This window comes from Alligator mississippiensis, chromosome 16, assembly GCF_030867095.1.
Source record: "Alligator mississippiensis isolate rAllMis1 chromosome 16, rAllMis1, whole genome shotgun sequence".
Lineage (NCBI taxonomy): Eukaryota > Metazoa > Chordata > Crocodylia > Alligatoridae > Alligator > Alligator mississippiensis.
The window spans coordinates 9,691,984-9,708,365 of record NC_081839.1 but is presented as its reverse complement, the minus strand read 5'-3'; the positions used below and the strand labels follow the sequence as shown (position 1 = coordinate 9,708,365).

At 50.5% G+C, this 16,382-nt stretch overlaps 1 protein-coding gene across 1 annotated transcript; it reads right to left on the bottom strand.

Annotated features, from left to right (window-relative positions):
• Nucleotides 1–797: 797 nt before the first annotated feature.
• POLE4 (DNA polymerase epsilon 4, accessory subunit) lies at nt 798–7,661 on the bottom strand. The gene is made up of 4 exons (XM_014599783.3): nt 7,446–7,661; nt 4,088–4,172; nt 1,621–1,662; nt 798–1,339 (listed from the first exon to the last, which is right to left on the bottom strand). Exons 1-4 carry the CDS (start codon nt 7,659–7,661, stop codon nt 1,326–1,328), a joined length of 357 nt encoding a protein of 118 aa, XP_014455269.2. The 3' UTR covers nt 798–1,325.
• Nucleotides 7,662–16,382: the final 8,721 nt, after the last annotated feature.

Sequence of the window (16,382 nt, the reverse complement as noted above, 5' to 3'; positions counted from 1 at the left end):
ATGAAAGTTTCATTCTTCACTGAATTATCTGTAGTAAAATAGAAGAACTTTCACTTTGGAAGGATAAAAGGGAAAAAAACCATGCATTAGTAGATCAAGGAAAAAACTACCATATGCCACCTATGTATAAGGTTACAGGGCATTTTAACTATACTGAAAGTCTGAAAACTCCACGGTCTTCCTTTATTAAGATGCCCAGGGTGAAAAAGAGATGGCACGTTCTACTTTTATCAAAGGACACATTTTTAATTTATGCTTTAGCTTCTTATCTATGGAGATCCTTGTGAATTCCTAGAAAATTAATACTATGGCTAAACTGATTCCAATCATGTCACAACCCCAATCAAATGGCGGCCTGCTTTGAGGTAAAGCGTCTTGCCCTGGAAGCAGAGAAGAAAGACTAGAGGAAGGAAGAGAGAGAAATCCAGGCTTACGGACTACTTTTCCCTGAGAAAACCCGTAAACTCTGCAGGCAGATCTGTGGCTCAAGACTTGGACTCAGGTAACCTCAAGACCCATCAATGAACTACGGTAGAAGTCATCCTTGAATCAAGGGATTGTGACGATGCAATTTTGGGAAGAATAATGTTCTATTTTCCATATGTAGGAGCTTGCATCCCAGCTATAAGAGGAAAAAAAACTTAACCCAACTTTAACTATGGAGCCTCAACTGGTATCTCCACAGTACTGACTAGATTTGCCAAGCTAGCGATATAAAAAACTGATTGCAAGGCCAGCATTTCCTCTCCTGCATGCAAGAATGCCCCCTCCCTGCCCACACGCACAGAAAGAAAAGAAACTATACATGCCGCCCTCCCCAGAAAAGGCTCAGGGCAGCATATTTATTAGTCAAGAAATGTTGAATTCTGTTTGGCCAAGAGACAAACATACAGAAAAGAAATACATTTCCATAAAAATAAAAACTATAATCAGACCTCAGAGGCAGGTTCAATCCATCCTCAAAGCTTTTTTATCAATGGAGAATTTTAGAATAGATGCAAATACAGCATTGCTATACTGAGCTATTGCTGTGTTATACACCAAGTTTGAGATGAGCTCTGAAATGTGACCTGGAGGACACAGTACACTGACATACAAAGTATTTATGAAAAATATGTATTTAAAATAAAGAACTATAACAACTTAAACTTTATACAAAACATTATGATTGAGACACTCAAAGCAGTCTGTAAAACACAGACAACATTATTTAAACTAAGTAGATGAGTCCCATTCCCATTGACTGTTTTGAAAATCTCATCCCATGCATCTTCCCAGCAGCTGTTCCCAGTCCTTTTCTTCATATAACTCCTTTCCTGGTCAGGTCAGTCCAAAGTGCCTAAAAATTCAGAGGGGAAAATCACTAGGGTCAGAAAGAAGTACAGATATAAAAACAACTGAAACTATTTTGCAAGCTGCCAAGGGCAAACGCTGTAACTTATCAAAGCTTAACCACAGTTTCTAATGCTGAGTGCAACGTTACCAGGTGAGCCATTAGCTACAAAAGCCCATGGCAGAAACATCTTAAAAGATTGATTTTAGATTCTTCCTTTCTAAATATGGAGACAATGTATGTACAAGCACAAAGAAAAAATAGAATGAAGGCATACAGCAACTCACCTTCCAGAAAAGCAAACTCATCAATGGCTTCAATGGCATTATCTACAAAACAAAGTGATGGAAAACATTTAATACAAATAGAAAAAAGTAAATCATATAATACAAATAGAAAAAAGTAAATCATAGAAAAGTAGAGCTCCGGAGGTCATCTAGTCCATCCCCTTGCAGCAGGATCATCTCTATCCAAACCATCCCATACAAAACCTTGTCTAACCTATTACTAAAACTACACAAGCAACCCTGCTGCACAACTACAAGGCGCAGCACCCTAACTTGTCACAGGTAAGCAGGGGGCAATGGTGATCAATGTCTCGCTTCTCCAAGTGTTATTAAAATGCACTTGAGAGATCTGAGCAGAGATGTGGGCCAGAAAATTTTCTAATGCTTTATTTTTCCGTGGGAAATTTTCCATTTCTAAAAATTCATTGTTTCATAAAATTCATTAGTAACAATGAATGGATGCCAATACAATATTAGGCAAGCTTGGCAGTTTCAAAGTTGTAAGTAATGTTTTTCAGCCGATTATCCCTAGGGACTGTGCGAGAGAGTATATATATGTTTTACTGATTTGTAAACAGGAGGATAAATACACTCGCATAATAATCCAAACCAAAAATCAAGTTATGAATTCACCTAATTGGCTGTGCAGGTCAAATCAAAATCAAAGCACAGCACATCATGCACAGTTCTCTGGGTGTGCTAAAATTAGTGTGTCAACAGCTTTCAGTGCCTTCGGTTTTTTTCTTAAATTTAAATAAACAATGTAAGGGAAGTGTATGCTATTGTGTATTGTCTTTGCATTTTTACAAGTATTCCAATTAAAATAATTTCTTTCCTCATAAAGCTTTGGCTTTGTTTGAATATAACATTTAAACCACATTAAGTGTGCTGTATTTCATTTTTTTCCTTATCAGCTATTTCAGTTCAAATACTTGTGGCTATTGGGACATAAAATTAACATGGGGTACTTTTTTAGTTTTGTTTACTAAATGTAAGTCAAATAAACATGCTAAATCAGATCACACTCTATTTAGGACATTGGAAAATTTTCTACAAAATTTTCCAATTCAAAATTTTCTGGAAAACCCACATCTCTGGATCCGAGGAAGAGAGCCACGCTCTCCCACTTCAGAGGAAGAAAAAAAAGCCTCCAAGCCCATACCAATCTGACAATGGGGTAAAAGTCCCCCTTCCCAAAATACCTTTTCATTCAATTTTTAACTGTTCATAGAACCATTTGTATTAAGCTTGGGGTTTTTAACCTTTTCATTTAACAAACACTATGATTTGGGCCTAAATCAACCAGAATTAATAACTTTGGTACATGCGGTCACACAAAGCTCTAATCTCATGCAGTCACATCTTGACATTATCCAGACACATAATATCTGCTATATGAACAGGTAAAAAAGGAAGTCTACATAGATAGAAAGATATTAAGAATCCCAACAATCGTTAACAATACTTTGCTCCATAAGTACCCAGAACAGGGATTCCAGCAACCTTCTCTAAAGCAGATGGTGCTGCGTAGCGTAGGCAGGAGGATACCAAATTACTGTATTTACCCAAATCCAAGATGACTCTAAATTTAAGATAACCCCCCCCCCCTGCCCCAAATAATTAGATTCTATACATGGAAAATGCAGAAATCTCTTATAATTTTCCATGCACAGAATCTAATTATTGGAAGGTCATCTTTAATTCATCCCTCCCACCACTGCAGCAGGGAAAGCAGTGGTGGGGGAGGAGGGGTGGATAAGCAATAAGGAGGCAGGCAGTGCCCACCTTGCCCCCCAGTAACTTATGCCCCCCACCCCTGCACCCACTTGTGCCTGCCTCCCCCTCCCCTGCAGCCTCTGCCCCTTGCCTCTAGTTCAGCTCCAGCCAGGGCATGGAGCATGGCTGCTCCAGCCCTAACCCAGCCACTCTGTGCCCCAGGCTGAAGCAGGGTTGGAGCCATGCCAGAGCTAGTGGGTAAGCAGCAGAAGAGGTGGGGGGGAGAAGGCAGGGAGAGCAGACGGGGGGCAGAGGCAGTGGGGGAGCCAGGGGGCAGGCAGCAGCTGTGGCTCTGCACTTGACCCTGGGTCAGCACCAAACCTGAAGCAGCTGCCTGCCCCCTTGCCACCTTCCACTCAAATCTAAGACAGCAGGGCTCCCCGCCTCCATGGTTAATGGGGGGAAAAAACTCATCTAGGAACTGAATAAATATACTAGATGCAGAAGTATTTTAAATAAATGACATTAAGCTTCTACAGCAACTAGTCATATAAATTCACTCATTTTGGAGGCTGTAAGTAAAAGGTTGTACTGTGTAGTTTACGAAATAGTTTTCCTTTCATCTCTGGGAACAAGAGGGTAAAGTTTTAAATCTGCACCTACAAATGTCACTTCACAAATAGAAACAGATGGAAAACATTTATTCTAGCAGCTTTACTGACAAAGGTTAGCACAGGAATATTCTTCCTACCCAAGTCTTTTCTCTGAAGAGTTTTCCTTTTTCCTTGCTGGGCATATACATAAGCATCTTTAGCTATGGTTTCAACAAACAATTCCTGTAGGATGGAAGAAAGAGTTTGTCACGAAGACTGAAAGATGTAAGTCCATTTTGTTATAAGCAGCCAGAGAAAACAGAGTCAGGCAGAATTTCAGGAGGAAATTGTAACCCCTATCAAGAGGCTCCCTTTGCCTTGAACAGCTCCAAGACTGTCTGACAAAATCATTACACTATTAAGACAATTGCTGCACAACAGGGAAAAGTATAAACACGGCAAAGGCATCCTGCATGCATTAGGCAGCGAGGGAAGACAGCGTGACTCTTGCTTTTAGTTTCTGGCAAACCATCAGCTGTAAACATGCAACATATTTTTTTTGGATTCTGAGAGTCAGTCTTCAGCTCTGTGCCCACGCTCGACATTCATACCCCAAGACCCGAAACTGGTTTGGGATTTACTTTGGGAAGCTCCAGTCTGGGCTTCCATGAACCAGTGGTACTTTAATTCCAGGAAACAATGTAAAGCAATGCTTTAGCCCAGATCAGCAACCTACAGTCCACAAGGTATCAGTAGCACACAGCTTGGCCCAGTACATTGTCCCTCTCCACCTAGCACCGTGCAGCTGATCCCCCCCCGCAGCAACACCCCGTGACACACACGGCTGACTGTCATCGCTGAATTTGGGCTTATCACTACCTCTGGGGCAGGGATTGGAGGTCCATGGTGGAGGCAGCAGCAGGCAGGTGTCACTATAAAAGGGAGAGGTGGCCCAAGGCAGCAGGAAGAAGCAATAGTTCATGGCGACAGCCAGGTCACAACCAGTGGCCCATCACTCTAAAAGGCTACAGACCCCTGCCTTTGCTAAAGGCCATCCCATTTCTGGGCAGCGGGAGCCACAGGTCCAGTGGGCTACAGTCTCCCAGGCCACAGGCAGGATGGGCTGCATACTGTTGGGGTGGTCCTCCTGGAGCCTCTCACCACAAAGGCAGTCAGCAACCCCTACATGTATCACCGCATGCACTATGTGGACAGCCAAGCTCCTCTCCTGACCACATGCAGAGCCCAAATAGCCTAGCTCCTCTCTTGGGTGTGCACACAACCAGGCTTCCCTCTCCCTCGGGTGCATGCCGGACTCCTCCCCAGTCCTCCTCCCACTGTGCTGCCCCATGCCCAGGAGTGAGGAAAGGAAACAGAAGCCAGAAGAGAAAGGGGGATCCCACAGACCCTGGCCACCATAGCAGCAGGAGCACTAGCAGTAGTGGTGGCTGCATTGGAGCCCACAGGCTGCATGTTAGCCCCTTGCAGGCCGCATGCAGCCAGTCAGACAACCCTGCTTTAGCTCATAAAGAGGTGACCAATCTGTTCAAGGACAGCTCCACTCAAAGTTAATTATGACACGCGATGAGTTGACGTGGCTGTGCAATCCAATGTAAGGCATTTGTCAGAGACACCCAGCACTGCTCTGAGAGTTGATACTACTTTTAACATACAAATTGCAATGACTTGTAATTACCTTCTCTCACTACCAAGACAGCTTCTTAACTGTAGCAAGTGAATACATCTTATGCAGTGCTTGGAAGGCCACTAAAATCAGGCTGCGACTTATCATTGAGGGGAACAAGGTCTATGGTTGAAGACCTCATCCAGTGTCCACATACCGGCTTCTAAAAGAGCAAGCCTTGGAACTAAGAGCAAGAGCAGCCCACCTGTTCTCTTTCAGAGTACCAGGAAACAGTTACCAGAAAGACCATCTAGGTTCCAGGATACTTTCAGCTAATTGATCCTAACACCTGGAACTGCAACTAGAAGAAATCAGCTAGGAATCAGTGTAGAGCACAGGTAAAGAAAATACTCATATAAACTTTATGCAACTAAAAAAAGGGGTTCCCACATTCTGCATTAACTGAAGGTCCCAAATGCTCTTCCAAGACAGCCCCAAGTAGAGGGCACTATATTCATTAACAGGTGAGAAATGCTTTTTGCAATAACGTCTAAGGCAGAAAAGGAGGCGACAGCCTCCTGGACAGCACCTATAACCATCACGAGTACGTGAATCCCAAGAACCTGACGCTGGGGACATCTCTGACGAAAAGCAGACCTGGGAGCAAAGCCACTCTGCAGACTTCTGTCGGCCAGCCAGCACTACCGAGGTTGACTTGAACCTAAACTGGCGCAGAACCATCTATGTCCCAACCCTGCCCAAGGAAAGGCACGAGGAGATCGCAGAGCAAGTTACAGAGTATTTTCAGTGAGGACAACAAGGTGGAGTACTGCAGGCTCCCAGACCTGACAGCCCAGCAGGAGATGAACTATACCTCTTCAAAACCTCAAAAGAGCCAAAGAAGAGCCAAAAAAAAGAGCAAGAGAAGCCTCAGAAAAAGAAGCCAACTTGTTCAGCAGCCACAGGAGCAATCGGTGTTCAAAGAGCTGCAACAACACAGACCCAAAGCGGCAAACACACTCCAGCTCAACAGGAAATATCCCTCCATTAGTGAACGCCTGCACAGTCTGACAGGGGAGCCTCCTGCCACCGATCGTGCGGGACAGCACAGCGAGACAGGCGTACCCCACAAGCAAACTCCGCGCACTTCCTACAAAGAGCTACAGGTGAGAAGAGGCGGCTCAGGAGTCAGGGCTGCACTATCCCCATCCTCCCCTGGTGAAGTGCCCAGGGCATCCCGTCTCCTCCGGCCTCCTGTGGGCGCAGCAGTCTGCGGGGGAGGCCTGCGTGGGGGAGGCCTGCGCGGTGCAGCCCTGCGCTCTTTCGGCAGCTACGTGACAGCACTCGCCGAGCCCAGCTGGCAGCCGCGCACCTCTGGGTCCGCCTGGTGCGCTCCACGTACCACCTCGTTAGTCTAGTCACGGCACAAAGGTACCAACGTCAGGCCAGGCCTCTCTTGGACGGCTGTCGCCACCGTGTCAACCAGCACGGCCGGCTGCGCCGTCCAGCTCTCGGCGACTAGCCCCGCGCCCGCCTGGGTGAGGAGGGTGCGCGCGCCCGCCCGCCTGGCAGCACTCGAAGCAAGAGGCAGCGGGCGCCCATCCGTACCCGGAGGAGACGGGCGCTGCCACCGGCCACGAGAAGCGGCTCACCTAAGCTCGCAGCCTGCCGGCCCCAGCCCCGGCCCGGGCTAGCGGCGCGGCGCGGCGCGGGGCCGTGACAGCCGCTTTAGCGGGCGCAGCACCACGCGCGCTGCGGGCTGCCGGGGGAGGCGGCAACACCCTCCCCCTGGGGCGGGGACAGCCGGAGCGGGGCCCGCACGTGCGCGGCGCAGCGCAGCGGGCAGGGAGGAAACGCGGCGCTTCCCCCGGCCCCGGCCCCGGCCCCCTCACCGCGGCGCGGGCCAGGACGAAGACAGCCTCCTGGCTGGCCAGCGTCACGTCGGGGTCGGCCTTCACCAGCGCCTTCACCCGGGCCAGCGGCAGCCGCGCCAGGCGCAGCGGGGCCGCACACGGCGCTCCCGGGCCCGGCTCCTCCTCCCCGGCCGCCGCCGCCGCCGCCGCCCCTACCACCGGGCCCGGCTCCGCGCCCGCCGCCGCCGCCGCCATCCCGCCCCGCGCCTGCGCACCGCGCCCCGCCCCGCCCCGCCCCTTCCTCCGCTGCCCGGCCCGCTCCCGCTCCCGCCCTGTCCGCGCTGGCGGGCGCCCCTCGGCCGCCCCGGCCCCGGCCCCGCGCCAGGCGGGCTGAGCTCGTGCCATCTTGCACCGACAGACCGGTGCAGCGACCCCCACCCAGCCAGGCGCCGGAGCGGCTCGGAAATCTCCGTGTTTGGGGGGCTCGCCCCGCTGCACAAGAAACCCCCGAGATCGCACGAAAAACACAGCCGGCTCAAGCTGCTGCCCAGGACGGGCTGACGACATTCACGGTCGTGCTGTGTCCTTGCACCGTGCCATTCAAGGCAGGCTCCTGCTATGCTCTGCGTGCCCAAACAGTAGTTATCCCGGTACACAGCCACCTGTTTCCCCTGCGCAGTGTGGCGTGGATGCTGTCGCGCGTGCGCCGTCGGCAGGGAGGCAGCCCCACACCCTCGCTCACGCCTCAGCAGAAACCCCCAAACTCTGGTCCAGCAGAAACCAGGGCCGGCGCACGGTGCAGCCCAGAAGCCAAGGGCTCAAGGCACTCGCCCAGGAATGGGATGGAGGTCCTAGACCCCTCTCACCCCACGGAGGTTGAAGCTGCATCTTGCTGACTGCCCAGAAATGGGTCTAACCACCAGGTCGCAGATTAGGGCAGGGGCGGGCAATTATTTGGGCCCACGGGCCACACAGGCGGTTCTGGGGAGCTGCCGCCAGCCAGTAAGCACCCCCACCCCAGCAGCATGGAGCCCACGTGCCCTGTGGCTCCTCCCTGCCACCGCCAACAGCACACGGCCCTAGCCCTGACCCCAGCCCCCCCATGCCCTCTCCGGGCTCACCCCAGCCGGAGCAGGCACGCACACCCCTGACCCCGGCCTGCCCGCACTGAGCAGTGGCAGCAGCTGGGCAGAACGGTGTGGAGGAAAGCGGCCACCTCCCTTTCACTGCTGCCAGGCCCTTCTCGCTGCAGCCGCCCGGAGTCTGTACCTAGGCTGCCCTGTGGCTCCTCTCTGCTGCCACCACTGCCTCCTCCAGGCCACCCAGCGGGGCAGCGGTGGCAGGGCAGAGGAGCCGCGAGGCAGCCCAGGTGCAGGCTCAGGGTGGCTGTAGTAAGAAGGGCCTGGCAGTGGTGAGAGGCCACTTTTTGCCCACACCCAGCAGTAGCTTCTGCCCAGCCACCACTGCTGCCACCGCTGCTCAGTGTGGATGGGCAAGTCTGGAGGAGGCGTGGGGTGGGCTGCGGTCAGGGCTATGCACATGGGTCCCTGCCAGTACCGTGGGGCTGAGGCCAGCAGCAGCTGCTTGGGCTGCCTAGAAGCAGGGTGTGTCACAGGTTGGACAGGACCTGAGCCAGGCAGGACTGAAGGACCTGCTGCAAGCCAGACAAAGTCTCTCCATGGGTCAGATCTGGCTTACGGGCCATATTTTGCCTACCCGTGGATTAGAAGCTAGCTAGCCTACCTCTTGAAGCTGAACCACTGCATGTTGAATCTAATATTTACTAGATAGAAAGCAGAAGAAACATTTACACACCATTGGGAACCAGGCTCCAGGCTGGAATCCAGGGTCTATTCCCTTCCAGAGTAGCAGCTCTCTCGTTAAACCAGGCACTTTCTAGCATGCTTGCTTTTTCCTGGCCCTATGCAGTTTCCTCTCCCAGCTGCCCAGGGGGCCAGGTAGAGAGGGCATGGAGTAATGCCTAGCCTGCAGCCTGATGGTTGGAAGACTAAACCTGGGAAGGTCCAGGTTCAAACCCGTCTGTATGAGAGGAACCTGGGTTTTCTATTTCCTGGGTAAGAGCCCTGCCAACTCAGGTCGTGGGGCTAAAGTTCAGATGGGCCTTCTGCCCCATCTAACACCTCCTAGTAATGGGTTTTTGTGACTTGAATTTGCCTACCATAGTGCATATGGGGCTGAGTACCTGCTTGGCCAGCTTGCAAGCTACCATGCATCCTCAGTAGTTACGTGGATGCTTACACATCCAAGCTGCATGTGGCATAGGATCTCAAATTGTGTAAAAGTGTAAAAAATGGCAGTTCCTGGGCTGGTAACTCCTATTTGAGCAGTTAAAGTGAAATAGGATTTTGTCCTTTGTGTTTTGTTTGTGTCCTTGCTGCTTGCTACTTTCTGGGATTTTGATATACATATTCAGATTAAATTCTGGTCTGGTGGAAAGGTGTTTAATCTCAGATAGCTGTGAGCAAAACCCAGGGTGCTTGAAAACTTATCTACAAACTTTTATTTGCTGATGCCTGTGCCTTGGTTGCTCATTCTTAGGAAGATATCCAAGTCATCAGCACAGGGCAGAGAGGTCCATCGAACTGCCAGAGACAGACTTGCCACTGGAAGGCAGAAATGATTGACCACCTCTTCTGGGACTGCCCATATGCCAGAGAGGTATGGAAGAAAATCTGTGCACTCCTCCTGGTGGTGACAGGTTTCAGAGACCTGACCAGGGATGCGGTTCTCTACGGGCACCTGACCAGACAGCAAGGGACCCCGGCAGCTCACTTTGACCAGTTTATATCCTGCTTCAGGTATGCACTATGCAAAGCCAGGAACCTGCTCATCAACAAACACTCAGACCCCACAGTCATAGACTGTATTCAAATCGGACTAAGCAAAATGTACTGGTACTAACGGAAAACAGAAGATGATGACGGGAAAGAAGTGGTAGACCTCATCTGGTGGAAAGGGGTCTGGCTCAGACTTTTTTCAGGAGCAGGCATGGAGATGGGTGCATGGATAAAGGGTGTGAATTGTGTAACAGGTTTTTAGCATGCTTTGATCTGCCAAGTGAACCACAGGGGCCACTTGGCAGTGCTGGAGATAGAGTTATATATTATTTATTTATATATAGATATAGATATATTTTTGTGCAAATATAAAGAATCCCAAGTAGCTGCATACTAGGCCTGTGCGATCCGATCTGGCTTCGGATACAGCTGCTTCAGATGGCAGTGATGTGATCCGGAGCTCCGGACCGGGTTTCCACCTGGATCCGGCCGAAGTGGTTCCGAAGCTGCCTTGGAGATCCGGCTATAGGGTATAACGGAGGAATCAATGAAATATCTATAACTTTGGTGTTTTTTGTCCGATTCGGATGAAACTTGCAAGGATGGTAGCCTCTGCTGAGAGCACAAAACCCGCCAAGTTCCAAGAAGATTGGTGCAAGGGCTTGGGGGTAACTGTACCCCAAATTCTTGAAAGTCAAACTCATGCCATGGCTGTGTTACAACACAGGGGGGTCAAAACTGCAGGGCTGGTAGCTCTTACTGAGGCCACAAAGCCTGCCAAGTTTCAAGAAGATCGGTGCAGGGGTTTGGGGGGGAACTGCACCTCAAGCTGTGGACAAGCAGAACTTGTGCCATGGGTGACTCTGTGTGTTAAGACACAGCAGGGTGACAGCTGCAGGGATGGTGGCCCCTGCTGTGACGCCTGCCAGCTGTGGAGGAGATCGGTGCAGGGGGTTCTGGGGCTCTGCACCCCTAGCTGCTGACAGGCAAAACTCGTGCCATGGGTGCTTGTGGGACTGATTATGTCGGTCTTGGGGCAGTTGATTGTCTGTATTGATTCTTTCCTCTCCTTAGTCTGGTTTTGTAGGTGCTAATTGATGGCAATTAACTGGCTACATTAGCCAAGTCCTGTGTATTGAGCTGGTCCCTGAGTGAATTATGACTGATTGGTAACTGGTAGCACAGTAGCTTAGCAGCCAGGCCTGCAGTAGCGTCTCCCACGCCCCAAGAATTTGGGGTGTAGTTCTCCCCAAACCCCTAGACTGATCTTCTTGAAACTTGGCAGGCTTTGTGGCCTCAGCATAGGCTACCATCCCTGCAGTTTTCACCCCGCTATGTTGTAACGTCTAGAAGTGACACAAGTTTTGTTTTCAAGAATTTGGGGTGCAGTTCCCCCCAAACCCCTAAACCTATCTTCTTGAAACTTAGCAGTCCTTATACCCTCTATAGAGTCTACCACCTCTGAAATTTTTATCCAAATTGGGCAAAAAACAAGAAAATTATAGATATTTTATTGTTTCCCCATTATACCCTATGGCCGGATCTCCGAGGTGGCCCTGAAGCTCTTCAGGAGCTCTGACCCGCTTCAGGAAGCCTAACAAGGCCAGCGCTTTGATCCGGGCATGCTACTTCAGACCCCAAAGCATCCAAAGCTTCTCCAGATCCGAAGCCCTGTCTGAAGCCTCGCACAGCCCTACTGCATACTCACATTTTGGACAGCCTACTAGTCTAAAAGAAGTCAGAAGATCTATATACCAGCCTGCTCCTGCTAAGCCCAACATACTCTCTAATAGGGATGATTAATGGTATGTGCTTCAAGCTTTGGATGAATTCACCAACTTGGGTAATGCACTTTAAACATGTACTTCACATCCATTATGAAGTTTCCAAAAGAACTGATAATGCTAGCACAATCTTTGGAAGACTATCCGAATTTTGTTGGAACAGGTGATTGCATATAAAGTTAAGCATCTACAAGACAGTATTCCTAACAGTCATGAACTACCTTGTAATAGGGGGCCTTCTCGGGGACAATTAGTCTTTGGCCTGCCCCACTTTTTCTGGGCCAACCGCCCACCTTCTTGTCTGCCATGCCTTGCTATTATCTAATTAATGATATTAATTTGGTGGGAGGCTGCCCATTTCTTGCCACAATGCCAGGGGGCACTATCAGCAGCTCTGTTCCTCCCCCTACACTGCAGCCCAAGCCTCACAGATGGCATCCACAGATGTTACCATCACCAGCCCCACACTGGGCACCAGAATCCTCCAGTCAGGACCCCTCTAAGATCCCTCCATTCAGGCAGCCTACCCCGCCCTCATTCACGGCTGCCTAGCTCCTTGAAACTATTTCCCCTCTCAGGTGTGGTCCCCCTGGGACCTTTGGCCACACAGGTCCTGGCCTCACCTCCAAGGCCAGCTGGAACCTCAGGCCCTCAGCTCTGAGCATCCCTCATGGTGGGCCCTTGGCCCCTTTTGACCGTTCTGGTCCTTGCCTCAGCACTGAGTAGTCAAGGGTACTCTACATCAGGTCTCTGAGCCTCTAGCCCCACTCTCTTGGGTCCACCCTCTGGACCCTACTAGCGGGTGAACCACCCAGTTGTGGCAGCTAGGGTTAAGGCACCCCAACCCACCTTTCACTAGGGTGATAACTGGCCTGGCATTTCCTGGAGGCTCCTGCACCGAGACCCGCACCAGGTCATCCCCTCCCGACAGGGTGCAGTTTTAGGTCATGCCCAGGACCAGGAGCCTCCAAGCCATCCCCTACAGCTCCTCCCTTACCACCAGGATGTTCCAAGCAGCCCCGCAGCCAGGCAATGTTACTACCTGCCTACCAGCCAGCAGTGAACTGATCTGTTTATATAGGCAGCGAGGGATCTAAAAATGGCTGCTGCAATCAAGCACCTGCTGGCTGCTTGGCTGGGCTCTTAAATTGGCAGGCACAAAGAGTGCCCTGCCACATGTCTATAGACAGCATATCAAGCATCTGAACTATTTGTCTAAAAATTGTTAGAGAAAGCAATAGGATATTGCACATTTAACCACCAATGAATGAGCCTCAAAGCAGAGATATGACCCTTGCCATATCTGATATTAAGTTAGGAAAAAAGCCAGCATCTATATTGCATAGTTACAGGGACAATACCAGGCTAAGCCAAGATTTTAGTACTGGGGAAGAATGTGCTTCTCAACTGGCAAGACTAGCTGCAGGATCCAGTAAAGTTATGCCCAAAACAAAATCTCTTTAGGTGATACAGGGGTTGCAAGTTCCAGCTTGCATAGTGCCAGGGCATGGGGTGACCCTTTAATTGCATGATCCCCAGTTTGTTTTGTAATAATAGAAGACTGTAAATCTTACTTTACTACTGCAGTGTGGGTTATTGCACAGATCACTGAACGAGGGCTCAGGAGCTGCATGTTCCATGCTTGCCCTGTGGAATGTGTTGGGGTCCCAGGGGAGGCCGTGATACCCCCTGGTAGCTCTGCAATCATGCCCTGCTCCACTCCTAGGGCACTCCCCCCATCTCGCCTGCCACACCTTGATAGATTATAAATGAATACAAGGGGAGGATGCCTATAGACCATTGACTAGGCCCCAGTCGTACTGGGCCTCTGTAGTCCACTGTGCCCAGCTGGGCACCTAAAACCTTATGGTCTAGGTGCATGGCTTCAAACTTTGGCTATATCACACCCTATGCCTCACAGGCATTATCAATATATTTCTTCTGTTGGGGCCTTGGCCTCTGCCCCTTTAATGTAGCTAGCTAGGCCTTCTAGCCTAGGCCCACTGAATAGCCCACTGGGCTATAACATAAATACCAACATGTAGCAGCCTTCCACTCCTTCAAGAGTATAAACCCTCATGTGACAGGAGGGAGGTCAGGGTTGCCATGTTCTCCCCTGCCACCTCCTTTACCATGCCAAGCTGTTATCTTGCACCCTCCGATTCTCACCCGCCATGTCTTTGATCTTAAATAATTTTATAGGGAGGCTGCCTTCTGTCCTCTTAGCCATGGTTCTCCCGTCACGGTTGTATCGTGCACCCAAGGCTTATGGGCTATGTGTGGCTCCTACCACCCCAATACCACACCCCAAGCCTCGCAGATGTAATGGATGTTCTTCTGTCCCCCTCTCTCTCTCTGTGCCCTCTCTGGCACTCGTTCTCCGCAGTCCCGTCTCTCTCCCTTTCTTTCCACGCCCTTCTCTTGGGCCTTCGCAGTAACACTGTCCTTCTCTTGGGCCTTTCGGTAAGGCTGCCCCCTCTGTGGGGCTCCACAGTAGTGCTGCGCCCTCTCTGGGTTTCACTGCGCCCACACTGGGGCTTCCCAATAATGCTGCCCTCTCCATGCCCACACTGGGGCTTCCTAATAATGCTGCCCTCTCCATGCCCACACTGGGGCTTCCCAATAATGCTGCCCTCTCCTGGGGCTCTCCGCGCCCACACTGGGGCTGCTCAGTAATGCCATCCCCTCCTGGGGCTCTCTGTGCCTACACTGGGGCTGGGGTCCTCACACTCCGCTGTGAGTTCCCTATGAGGCCTCCTCCAACCCCTAATAGCCTCACGCAAACCACCGGTAATAAACAGCAACACAAAATGCAAGCTTATCGGCTGTAACTTAAATGGAAGCCACCCAGCCATAACAACAGTCCAGCCACCAGGGAATACTCCATCCCTCAGCAGTCAGGTGCTGCTCCGACATTCAGGCTTTTCCTCTCTTTCATGGCAGAGAGCGCCTCCCTCCTTGTCTGCTGGCAGTGAACTCCCACTGGCCTCAGCTCCTTGGGTTTATAAGGGAGCCAGGCCCTGCCCCTTCTGGTCAGCTGACCTTCTCTGGGTGCCCTGGCAACCCACAGCTGGGCTCCTTATTCCCTGCTAGGGCTTTTTCCCCGGCAGTTTCCCCCCCTCTTTAGGAGCAGGGCAACTCAGTGCCCTGCAACACCTCACTAACCCAGCATCCTGGGCTCCCTTGACTAAGAGCTCCTTTCTTGGTGACAGCCAAAAAGAGACTACCATACTGGCCCCAGCCCTGAGCTTATATGCTTCCCAGGTCCTGCCTGCATCCTGTCACCTGACTGCTTGCAGGTGCTGGCTAATTAACCATTAGCCAATTGCCCTGGAGACCTGCAGCTGCTGCCCCCTGCCTGCAGAGCTCCATGGCTGGGCTGCTTTTCCTTTTTAAGTGAGAGAGAGCCTGGGGCTCTCCGTTACACTCGGCTGCTGGCTGTTGTATGACTTTGATGAAGTTGCTTCCCTTGTCTGTGCTTTGTTTTCTCCAAAAGTACAATGAGCGTAATGATGGTTCCTCTTTGTGCATGTGTCAGCACAGATCACACTGCCCTTGTTGTACACAAACTTGGAGTCTTCTGACTAATCACATCTGTTGGAGGAACACACAAATCCTGTGTCTTCAAGGAGAAAGAACAATGCCTTTTTGAGATGATACCATCGGCACGTGTCCTGTGACCCACCTTCTCTAGTCTGCAGCTAAGTCAGACTTCAGATGGCGAGGCATCCAAGGGAGGGTCACAGTAATTTCACCCTTTGTGTCCTCTCACGGGATTGAGGTGCAGTGCAGCGATGTGGTCGTATCCCACTTCAAATGTTAGTGGATACTCAGTGAATTCTCCGCTGATGAGAGCTGTCACCAGTTGCCACCCGCCTCTCCCCGTGGCACCGAATTGTCTGGCACACTGCATTTTTCAAAATCCAAGATCTGCTTGTGGATTCCAGGTATGAGGCACACATGCACCTGCAGGATCCATGTGGACTTCAACATCTCAAAGAACCAGTTACAGAAGGCCAAGCAAATTCTCTTTTCCCCCTCTGCTAAGTGCTCTGAGATTTGTCAATGAAAAGCATGTTGTAAGAACAAGGTATCATAGCCCTGCACAGGAACAACTCCCAGCTAATGGAGATGGGGGCACGGCTGAGAGAGGAGCTAATCATTAATCCCTTGGGCTCAATGTAGGCTTCATGATGATCTGAGGACCAAAACCACAGCTTGTCTACTTCTGCTATTGTAAAACCATAATATAATCTACACCAAAAATCCCCAGGAACACAGCTGTCTTCAGACTCTGACCTATCTTTATAGTGTTCTTACATCTGAGGCTCCAGCCTGTGTTATCTACCTTATGGACTACAAAACTCAGTGCTACCAACCTAACCTCAGCACTT

Bases quoted from the DNA above. Each gene is read 5' to 3' on its own strand.
- POLE4 (XM_014599783.3), bottom strand. From the start codon at position 7,661: ATGGCGGCGGCGGCGGCGGGCGCGGAGCCGGGCCCGGTGGTAGGGGCG. The intron at 4,173-7,445 runs GTGAGGGGGCCG...TCCATCCTACAG, and splicing joins TCGTCCTGGCCCGCGCCGCG to GAATTGTTTGTTGAAACCAT. The intron at 1,663-4,087 runs GTAGGAAGAATA...TTTGTTTTGTAG, and splicing joins TCTTCAGAGAAAAGACTTGG to ATAATGCCATTGAAGCCATT.